Here is a 12,138-nt window from a genome sequence, read left to right on the forward strand (position 1 = left end):
TGATGCAACAAGATTTTTGCCTTTGAATTTATTAAATCCAAAATAACGAGTCTTCTTATGAACAACCTCCAGATATTCAGCAGAAACCTTTCAGACTCCCTTGTTATGATTAAGAATGAAACATTCTGGGAAAATCTTGTTAGGTTGCTTCTCATAAAAGAACCGAATCCATCTTGAACATCCTGCTTTAGTGATAGCCATTACACCTCTTATCATAGGATTTTTTGTGACTGTTATAACATATACGTTGATTGGATCTCCTTCACCTGGTATCACATTTGGTGGATCGACTCCTATTACTTCCCCCATAAGAGAACCCATCTTTCTAACTGATTCAACATTCATGTGCTCAGGAAATAACTTTTTAAGTTGAATCCAGGAACATTGGTGTTTCCAGTCAAGTTCTTGATAGATCACACTAGCACTGTAATCATGAAGGATAATCAAACTTCCTTTTACACTCCATGGTCTTGTTTCATAGATCTTCCTTAGCATATCCCAATCATTAAATTTGAACATCATAATGTTGGTATCAATTTCAATGATATTTACCTCATCTTCAGCAAGAAAAGGCCAGGTAAAACCAATGTTGTTCTCCACTTCTTTCAACCCCATATTGCCTTCAATGATGATATTGCCAACCAGACATATGTCCCATTCATTCTCTTCCACATTTTCTTCAGTTTCATTGTGATGAACAGTAACCTCTTAATCACTGATTACCTCAATAGTTGCATTCTTTAATTTCTGAAATAGTTCTGAAACATTTTGATCATCTTATGTAGCCATTTCTCTCTCACAAACACTAATTCCTTTTTGATTTTCGATTGCGATGTTGAAGCTAGGTTTTATACAGTAGATAAAGAGATTATTTCTGAGAATTAGGGTTTGGATATCCTTGTATTGATCTTTTATTAAAAATAGGCTAGTCTGATTATAGAATCTTTCTATGTGTATGGAAAAGCCATGTTTTTTTATTTCACCAAGAGAGTAAATTCAGGGAATAATACTAGATATGGTAACAAATTTTATGAATTTTCAAATTCTGAATTTTGATAAAGATGAAATTACAGTTGACTCCTAACCTATACTGATTCGAATTAGTATTTAGGAAGCTAAACTTGAATTTTTTCATGACTGCAATGATAAACATCTCACACACTATTGATTCAACGAGCATCTGATCAACCTTAACATACGTTTTTACCACTTCAGAAAACTTTGCAAACGCCATTTGAATCAAAACAAGCTGTAAACACATGTGAGGAACAAGGACAATTAGTTAGACATGATAATCAAAAAATAGAAATTCTTAGGGATGTTTAGAAAGGAGCTTGGATAATAAATCAATGGGATACTAATTAAACATGAAAATGAATTCATAGGATTATAATTAGGAAAACTAATGAAAATCAAGCAATTATTTAAGCAGATTTATGAAAACAGATTGGAAAGATATGATTAACAAAACTATAAGAAATCATTTAAAATTCCACTAACTATATGTCATGTACCAAAGTACAATGAAAGGGTTGATAGATAAATTGAGGATAAACCTATCCTAATTCCGAAGAATCGAGCCTACTGGTTCTGAAGAACACAGCCTAAATCGTTAAACGACTATTTTGATTATGAAATTGGTTAGGAATCTCATTACAGACTCGGAATTTTTATAGTTAGGTTTCCCCCCAACTAGATCTAACGGTCCTAAGCCTCACAGATGATTACATCCCAACCATCCATTACAACTATCATTAACTAATAATCATCTCTAGTCAACTACTAACAACAATTAATATTAAAGACTAACTAATATGATAAGGGCCACTCTCCTCTCTTGTGCAGGCACATGACATTCCCTACTCCTTGGGAACATCCTTGTCCTCAAGGATGTGAATTGAGTTACCAGGACGTCTCCTCTCCTGTGCAGGTTCATCTTGGTAGCCATATGTGGTTGCATCTGCCGTGTAGAATATTTACGCAAGAAAGCATTTCTTCCAGTAAAATCGACCATTGAATTGAACTTGCTTGCACTTGGCTGCCAACAGTGAACATGTCTGTAATACCCAATGAAAATGACGAAGCCGGTGCCCCGTTCTGTCCACTTTAAAAACATTCCCTTGACTGCAGAAAAACTGTCATAAAGTTTCGCACCACATCTGGGAGTACTATGACAAAAAGGAACAACAGAAACAATAGTGGGAAATAGACTTGGTGTTGTTCTATGTAATCGTCCACCCTGGCCAGGAACTGAGCTTTAACAGTTGTAAGAGAAACTAACACCATTGTCAGCGGAATGAATTCCGCCCATCCATCATCCTTGTACCACATCAGAATGAATTTTGGCCACATATAACCATCAAAATGGCCCTCTCTTCCAAGAATCAGTGAACTATATAACGCCAAACCCATTTTTAATTGCTCAGAGACAGCCATATAAATCTTTGCGCCTGTTGTTATTATAAGAAAAATAGGAGCAAAAATTTCCTTGAGAACACATTTCGACACCTCAAGTGAACCACACTTCAGTAGTAAGAGAAAGAATTCTGATCCACCGTTAGCTAACAGATAAACAATTAAAGCACCAAAAAACCAATCTGACCAGTACCCAATTTTATAAACCAGCTCATGAAGAAATACTCTATGGCATTTAACTACTAAATTCAAACCCATGTCAAAAACAAAGCGAAATTCAAACTCCCATTTCAAAAAATAAGAACCCCACATAATGAGTTTGAATGTCTTCTCACAATCAAATAAGGTACGAGTATAAGCAAAACAATTATAAAAACAACCCCTACCAAGAAACCTGCAGTTGAATATCACCTTAGAACTACGCGAATGAATGACAAAAGTATTGAATGGACGCGGCTGTGTATATCTAGAGCTGAGAATGAAAATCATATAACAATAACACATAAATTGTTCTGTCATTGATCCTCTCTTCCAAAAGCCACCAACTGTGTCTCCTGTATCATAAACCAAACCATGTTGAAGCAGCAAAAGAGCATGAGTTCCACCACCGTTCAGACTCCACACTATACTCCTAAGCCATATGCCAAACAGAGAGGTTAAAGTAGTCTCATATACATTGTTTCTCTGCGCCTTTTTCACAGACAGATAACCACTAGCACCACAATCATCAGTTGTAACAAATACCAGCAGATATGAATACATGGACAACAGTTCAGATTGATACCCGTACATAAGAGTTGGACGTTGAACAAGCACTTGATTATGAAGAATGAGAGAACAAGTATATTTCATGTAATTAGAAGCAGCGACATAAAACCCAAAGCAAACCCACGATTGTTCAAACTCTTTGCCACAGTCATATACTAATCGAGTAACAAAACGCAAGGTAAAACACCTCCAGAGAACAAACTGCATTATCCAATTAAACCAGGAGACATGGTTCTGCAACAACATTTTAACGAATAATGCATGTATTTTCCTAATAGCATCCATCTCAAACAAATTACAATGCTTTGTATGAATTAATAGCATAAGAGGAGAGTGAATACCAAGTTGCAAATACAAGAATCCCTGGTGAAGTATGAACATAATAAACTCGGAGAAAATTTCCAAACTCTTTATATGAATCCCAAGAACAACCAATGATTCAAGAATTTGAACTTCAAGCTCATGAAGCGAACCATACTTAAGATGCAATAGAAAATATACTTTTCTCCACATCCGAACCATTCGAAGACACCACATAAAAACATCACCAATATCACCAGTTCTGAATGCTAACAAGATATACTTCATAGAGAATGTATGTAATCGAACCCCATGTCTAAAAAACAGCTTATAAACAATATCTATTTGAATCATTTTACCAAGCAGCTGTGTACTAGAAACACCATGTTCATGAATCAACTCTGGAACAGAAACTCTATAGTATCCAGGAAAAAATTTCAAGCACACATCAATTTGAGACACAATTTCAGTACATTTAGTAAAACAAGAAGTTCTTAAATTGAGCTCTATCTCTTTTCCTCGATCAAATAATGAACGAGTATCATCAAAAAGAAGAGTAACACTGTCCTTATAGTTCAATTTGCTATCAATAATGATCAAATACTTTGAGCTTGCAAGGTTTTCACAGCTAATCTCAAAAGTAATTACTCTAGCAAATAAGAGTAGTAACAAACATCTATCCCTATCAGGCCTGTGAACAAACATCTTCTTCGCACCCAGAAATGCAAAACCAGTAACACATAAACGAGGAAATGAATGTAGAAACCAAAAATTTGAGTTATACCCCAGGATAAGAAGTGATTGAAGAGCTAATTTCTCATAAGTAAGTGATAAGATTACAGTAAACTTACCTCGATCGAATAAGAAGCGATTATAATCAAAATGGAGACCAAAAGAATCCATATGAAGTAACTTGTTGTGAAGAAAGAATAAATCCATCAAGTATTCAGAAATTACACAATTCTTCTCCAAATAATTGACCCAAAACTGCATCTCTATATCTTTGATTCTGTCAATTGTAACTGGAGATAACTCGGAGAAGCAATTGATATCTAATTTGGAATTGTCTTCAAATTGACCATGAAGTAAATCAACATCATCGTTTTCCATGAAGAAAAAATTAGGAATCAATTCTAATTCGAGAGAATCAGTTGGTGCTTCGTCAGTTGATTTTGTTTCCTCATATGACTTAGCAGCATAAGTTGAACCCGGATCTGGTGTGAAATTTGTAGAAGGAACAACTGGTACTGGAATTCCCAAATGCTTGCATAAGAAAGAAAACTGAGAATCCAAAGTCTCCTCAATTGAACGCTCTTGGGTTTTGATATCTTTCATTTGAGTCTCCAAAACTGATAATCGTTCACCATGACGTTGTTGTTGAGCAACAACTGTCTGTAGTGTTGGATCACCTCCTTTCGTCATGAATCAGGTACTCAGGATCGTGAAGCTGATACCAATTATCATGTAGCAAAGTACAATGACAGGGTTGATAGATAAATTGAGGATAAACCTCTCCCAATTCCGAAGAATCGAGCCTACTGATTCTGAAGAATACAACCTAAATCGTTAAACGACTATTTTGATTATGAAATTGGTTAGGAATCTCATTACAGACTCGGACTTTTTATAGTTAGGTTTTCCCCCAACTAGCTCAACGGTCCTAAGCCTCACAGATGATTACATCCCAACCATCCATTACAACTATCATTAACTAATAATCATCCTTAATCAACTATTAACAACAATTAATATTAAAGACTAACTACCACCTTGAATATGATAAGGGCCACTCTCTTCTCTTGTGCAGGTACATGACACTATACATATAAGAGATCTTCCAGATGATTAAGAAGGTTTTAGAATCATAAATCAATAAAAAAATAAAATAAAATTAGAGGAGGACAGATTGATTTTTCAAAAACATGTAAGACTGAGTTGACTCATTTTTTCGCCGATTCGCAGAACTCTCTCTGTCCTTGTATCATGCAAATACGATATATGGGAAGAATTCAATAATTAGTTTTCCCAATTAAAAATCATTATCGGAGTTTGATTTCTTCTATATATATGTCATCCTTTACCCGATATCTAGAGTGCCTGTACCATTGAACCTCCATTGAAAATTCTTAAATCATCTGTAATTAAAACACAAACGGTAAGGAACATTAGTCTAATTTCATACTGCTTCGTAAACTGTAATTTTCTTCTTATATAAGGCTGTCAGGACAACATTTTCTGTTTCTGGCATTATTATCACGAACTGCTTCTTTGGACACGAATGCCTAATCACAAAAAATAATTAAAAAATACGTAAGTAATTTGAATGACTATGTTAAAGTTGAGTTTGTACATACTTTATTAGTTTTGGAAAGAACCAGTTAAGTCCAAAATAGATCGGGTGGACTCATCACATATAACATCTGCAACTGGAACAACATAAAAATGTAAGTTGTATATGCAAACAAAAAATTATTGTATATGCAAACAAAAAAATTGAAGAAGTAAGCAAATCGATGCTATTATAAAGGGAAAGAAAGATGAACCAATATAAAACTAAAACTATGAGATCATATTGTTTGTGATCATGACAAATCAAAATATATATGTATTGCTTAACAAGTTATTATATATTTTCACCTCCAACTATTAATCATCTCTGTTTGCTGGGGATCTTGTATAATTAAGATCATTTTCTTCCACTCCTCATTAGTATCTTGGGATTAAGATAATAATAGACTCTGAACAATTGAACATATTTGATACTGTTAGGGTTTTACAGTTTGTATAATTCGGGTAAAAGGTTAAACATGAAATCAAGATCCAAAAGCGAACCATCATTTAAAATCCACCCAAAGTCAAATAAGTTTAACAAAAATCAGCTTTCTCTCGAGTAAAAGTGGCTTAAAAACAAAGGCTATTTGCGTTTCCTCCCCTCCCAAGATCGCTAATTTGTGTTTCCTCCCCAAATAGATTGAAATTAGTGTTTCCTCCCATCGTTACATTTTCCATCCATTGCTCGGTTAGCTGAGTCAGCAAGGATATACACGTGGCATAAACTGTACACGTGTTTCATGACCTTCCCAAAATACCCTCGAATAAGAACCAGTTCATAATCATCACCAACATACCCATCCACACTACCTTCTGATCTGAACCAATGTATCAATCTCATCACCTTCATTCACCAGCAGCTCCATCAACAACACAAAAACTCTTCTCCACATTCTCAACCAAGATTGTATCTTCACTGGTATAACAATACCTCAACAAACCCATTAAATCCATTGTTCTTCTCTAACACGACCCTCAATTTCATTTCTCAATCCCTTTCACAGAATCCTAATTCCACCATCCACATCCTTGAGCTGTTGGTGTTCAGTTTTGACCAAAAAACCGTCTTCAGCTCATTTCCAATTCTTTGATTCTCTGTAAGCCCCTTCTAAATTGTTGTAGCTTCATCTCTAACAACTATGAATTCATATCCATCTGTTTCATCTCAGATTCCAAACACTATCAGTACCCGTTGAAAGTTTGAAAATTACAAACATAAAAATCCTGATTTCCCATTCAAGGCACCATTCAAAATTAAAAAATTCTAAACAAAACCCTAAATATCCATCAAAATGAACTCCAAATCGATTTCCGTACTATAATCAGATCATTTCATTACATACACACAACGAATTCCAAATAAAAATTCTCAATATATTCAGTAACAAACCACAAAATACTGACTAAATCACATTCATACGATTGATTTACAGATACTAATCCAGATACCAATCGATTGAGCAAAAACAAAACATAAAAAATCCCCAAAATCTAATCGATTCACAATTTTCCAGTAAAAAATCAAACATTTATTACCAGAGAAATGATGAGATAGTGTGGTTGTTGTTAGCGGCGGCGATGGCGATGAAAAAAGTAAATCCCCAATTCAGAACACTAATTCAAACCCTAAATTCATTTTCTGTCAATCCATCTCTTCAATTCTCAAGCAAAACCCATCCTCGCAATCTAAATCAACCACCAAAACCCATTAATTTAGAGACATCATCAACTTCTAAAACCCATCTTCGTAATCTAAATCAACCACCAAAATCCATTAATTTAATGACATCATCAACTTCTTGTAATCTCGGTACCATCTAGCTGCCAAATATTCAGATTTGGATCAAACCCACTCTTAATTTCTTTTGATTGGATTGTTACATGAAGTTGTAGATGAAGAATTAGGGTTTGGTGCTGAGATTGATTTGAGTATCTAGGTTTGATGGTTCTGTCTAGGGTTTGAGTCGAATTCGAGATCGAGGAATTTGGTGAATCGATGAATGATTATATAGGGTTGGTAGAAGATGGATCCGGTGATTTTGAGCTAAATTAGATGAATTAAAGATTAATGTTAGTGGTCGGTTACAGATGGATAGTTAGGGTTTGTTGAGTCGAGCAGAGAAAGAGACGAGAATGGTGAAGATAAGATTGTGCAGCTACGATGAATGAGTGTTTTGTGTTAAAAGGAGCCAGTGATGCTGTGCTGCCATTGAAGATGCAGACGGGCAACTAGAGTCTCAGTTTCAGGGAAGAAGATTGTGACTTGATTTAATTTATCGAAACATATGAGGGTATTTTGGTAAGTTTGTTCGACACGTATACAATTTATGCCACACGTATATCCTTGTTGACTAACCGAGCAATGGATTGAAAATGTAACGATAGGAGGAAACACTAATTTGAATCTATTTGGGGAGGAAATCCAAATTAGCAATCTTGGGAAGGAAGGAAACGCAAAATAGCCCCAAAAAAAAAAACAAAAAGGAGAAAACTAGTGGGCGTGATAGGAAGAAGTTATGGCAAACATCAACTCAGATGATTAATTGATGTAGCAAAAATGTAGTCAAAATAGAGAAGACTGATAATAATGCCATTAAATTAATACGCACTCTCTTTGTAAATATCTAAAGTTGGGTCTTCCAAACTAGAACCAGACACATTTAGAAGCTCCTAAAAAGTACAAACCCTAATTTCTCTCCCCTAAATTATTAAGATCACAGATTCTTTAAATTTTAACCGAGAAAACCATTGATCTACTTTCTTATCACTGTAAATGTGTACTAATCACTGTTAATTTCTCATTATTTTGATGAAGAAATGTTCAAGTTAGATTTAGTTTCAGTGCTCTCAAGAAAAGGTCACAACTATATCACTATTTTGAAGATTTAAGTCTAGGTTTCTGTTTTAGGGTTTCCGGAAATGATTCGAGTGTTTTTTTTTTTTTTTTTAAGAATTTGTTAAATTACTATATAAAGGTTGGTACCTTTTGTATTTAAGCTAAAAATTAAGGAATTTCTTAACATTTATAGGTTAAAAGTGTTTGGAATTTGTGTATATATTTGGTAAAGAATGTAACTGTAATTATACTTTGATCTTATTTGAGGTATAGTGAAGTGAGGGGATAAATTATGTCTTTCAAAAGCATACTTCAGGAAATGAAAGGGGAATTTGGTAGTATGTCAAGAAAAGGGTTTGATTTAGGTTATGGATTTAGATCAAGATCACATAGAGTAGTACAAGAAGATTTGGAATTATTAAGAGGACTTGATGCTTTGAAACAAAGTTGTTGGGCTAATATGCCCCCAGAGCTCTTAAGAGATGTGTTAATGAGGATCGAAGAAGCTGATAGTATGTGGCCATCACGAAAAAACGTTGTTGCTTGTGCTGGAGTTTGTAGAAGTTGGAGAAAAGTTACTAAAGAGATTGTGAATACACCTGAAATGTCTGGCAAATTAACATTCCCCATTTCGTTGAAACAGGTAGTTGTTATTCTATTTTGTTTGAGATGTGTTATGAGTTGCTTATATACATATGTTTGTATCAGGGTTTCAATTTGTTATTGATTGATGGTTTTGCTGTTTTCATTATCATTTGTTGTGCTTGATATCGTAGTGCTAATAATTGATGGGATTACTCTGTATAGAATGTGTAGGAAGAGTAGCCATAAGCTATGTCAGAATTGTTAACATTGATAATGTTTGTTCTGGGGACTGCTCCCACCATGGGCCAAATGGTTGATTCATTATCTGTGACTAAATAGATGAACACTGACATGTCTTATGGCTTCTTATTTGAAGCAATAAGCTGATTGTTGCGATGGTCTTTATGGTTCTCTGGAGCTTAGCATTACTAGTTTCCATCCAAATTGTCATGTACAGATTTGAAAATTATTTTAACCTTCTGTATTTTTGATGCCATGTAACCGAAAAATGTTGATGATAATGATGGGGATTTTAGAATTTACATTTGTCTACTCTTTTTGATGTTTTTCGCATGTTTTCTTATAAACTTGTAATTGCACCTTGCAGCCAGGCCCAAAGGATACCCTGATCCAGTGTTTCATAACACGGAACCGCAACACACAGGCATATCATCTTTACCTCAGTTTAACTCAAGGCAAGTTAGTCTACTCCTCTGAATTTTATGGTTGACTGTATTTTAATCAGCAAATATTTGAATGAAGAACTGTTTTTCTTTTCTGCATGCATAAATGTTTCATGTTCAACGAATTGTATGCTTCTTCTGCTCTAAAAAAGTTTAATTATTGTTTATTTGGATTGTCTTGCTGACAGCATTAAGTGACAACGGGAAGTTCCTTCTTGCTGCTCGCAAGTTTCGAAGGCCCACATGCACAGACTATGTCATCTCTATAAACGCAGATGACATGTCAAAGGGAAGTGGAACATACATTGGGAAATTGAGGTAAGATCAACCATCATACGATGTCAATAGTTGATGCTGTTTGTGCTGGATTGAATTTTGACTCTTTTCTCCTGATAGGTCAAACTTTCTAGGTACCAAGTTTACCGTCTATGATTCCCAGCCACCTCATGGTGGAGCCGCAATCTCCAGAAGTCGTTCCACAAGGCTAGTGGGTTTGAAACAAGTCTCTCCTAAGGTGCCTGCTGGCAACTACCCAGTAGCACACATTCAATACGAGTTGAATGTTTTGGGTTCTCGGTAAGCGATAATCATCTGAACTACTTATAAAGCTTTCCAGCGCAAAGATCCGTTTGCCGTTTCTGCATATTTGTTTTTGTTTTTGGATGACCACTACGATGCTGCTGTGTGCACCTTCATCAACTAAACCTGCGGTTGATATTTTCTTGAGAAAGCAGGGGTCCGAGGAGAATGCAATGTGTCTTGGATGCAATCCCTGGTTATGCACATGGAGCAGGAGTAGCTCCAGAACAGACTGAATTACCTAGTAGCAGTCAAGATTCATTTCCTTCACTTCCATTCTTCCGTTCAAAATCAACCCGCACAGAGAGTTTCCGTTTTAGATCTTTATCCACACGCAAGGAAGGAACTATAGTACTAAGAAACAAGGCTCCAAGGTGGCATGAGCAGCTCCAGTGTTGGTGTCTTAACTTCCGTGGACGAGTTACAGTTGCTTCAGTTAAGAATTTTCAGCTTGTAGCTTCTCCTGAAGGTGAACCTGCTGGTCCAGAACATGAGAAGGTCCTCCTACAGTTTGGGAAAGTAGGAAAGGATTTGTTTACTATGGATTTTCAACATCCAATCTCAGCGTTCCAGGCTTTTGCTATCTGCCTCAGCAGCTTCGACACCAAAATTGCTTGTGAATAACAAAAAACGGGTATCCTGTTGCCTTCCGTTTACTTGAAATTTTGGATTTTCTACTCCCATAACTAATACTTATAATAATTGAAAACAATGAGTTGTTTGTTGTTTTGCATTTGTAGCGTTTTTTTGTCTTGTTTACAATTTTCTCTTTTGCATCTTTTGGCAGAGGGAATATTTGGACTAGACTACATCAAGGGCAAGTGATAAATTTCTGCATCATGGGGGTTCAGAAGCTCAACATTGTTTTTTATAAAATGTAGTGAAGAAATTACTTCAGTGTACCATCCTGCTCAGTGTATTAAGGTGAACGGAGACAAATATGTTAGCAATTTTTTTATGGCCATCCCCGAGGTGTTCGGCAGCCTTCTGATTCTCACCCAATTTAACTATCACCTTACGTAACCACAAACAGCATTATTGTTTATGTGCCTCCAATCAAAATATCCTTTTTGCTCTATCAGGAGAAAAAAAGAAAAATTCTGCTGCAAAACGTTAAGGATCAAACAAGCAATAATATCCTACTATACCCTTTCAGTTTGTTATCCCATACGAAACCGAACCATGGCCATAGACGACTATGAAAACTGATTTATGGATATTTTTGGTGGCGTAGTGTTAGAGACAATAGCAGTACAAAACTACAAACAATAGTCAATTCATTGGCGAGTCAGTACTTATGAACAGAGTGGGGTGTGAGTTCTCTTAGTAAACTAGACTGCTGATGGCTGAGGCTCCATTCACAATGAAAATAGGCTACAAGCATGTCTAGCCTATTTTCAGTGTCCTTTGGTTAGTTGGATTGTGCCTGAAGCCAAGGTAGACATTGCCACTTAGCATAAGCTTCAACCTCAATTCATAGTTGAATTGGGAAGGAGAGCAAGCATACTTGGAATCTATATAGCAAGCACACTTCGAATCTATTCACCAACAACCTTCATAACAGCAATTATAGTAGTTGCTGAGGCTATAAATTCTAATAAGGAAAACAAAAATTCTAGCCGAACCGTACAAATGACTCGA

General features: G+C 35.6%; 1 protein-coding gene across 1 annotated transcript; it reads left to right on the forward strand.

Moving 5' to 3' along the window:
• The first annotated feature begins 8,444 nt into the window (after positions 1–8,444).
• On the forward strand, positions 8,445–11,499 carry LOC113350197 (tubby-like F-box protein 3). The gene is made up of 6 exons (XM_026594299.1): positions 8,445–9,293; positions 9,843–9,930; positions 10,107–10,236; positions 10,315–10,494; positions 10,653–11,131; positions 11,285–11,499. The coding sequence occupies exons 1-5, from the start codon at positions 8,943–8,945 to the stop codon at positions 11,119–11,121; spliced, it is 1,218 nt and encodes a 405-aa protein (XP_026450084.1). The 5' UTR covers positions 8,445–8,942; the 3' UTR covers positions 11,122–11,131; positions 11,285–11,499.
• The last annotated feature ends 639 nt before the right edge of the window (positions 11,500–12,138 follow it).

Source organism: Papaver somniferum, chromosome 2 (assembly GCF_003573695.1).
Source record: "Papaver somniferum cultivar HN1 chromosome 2, ASM357369v1, whole genome shotgun sequence".
In the NCBI taxonomy this organism is placed as follows: Eukaryota; Viridiplantae; Streptophyta; class Magnoliopsida; order Ranunculales; family Papaveraceae; genus Papaver; species Papaver somniferum.

Bases quoted from the DNA above. Each gene is read 5' to 3' on its own strand.
- LOC113350197 (XM_026594299.1), top strand. From the start codon at position 8,943: ATGTCTTTCAAAAGCATACTTCAGGAAATGAAAGGGGAATTTGGTAGT. The intron at 9,294-9,842 runs GTAGTTGTTATT...TGCACCTTGCAG, and splicing joins TCCCCATTTCGTTGAAACAG to CCAGGCCCAAAGGATACCCT. The intron at 9,931-10,106 runs GCAAGTTAGTCT...TCTTGCTGACAG, and splicing joins TTACCTCAGTTTAACTCAAG to CATTAAGTGACAACGGGAAG.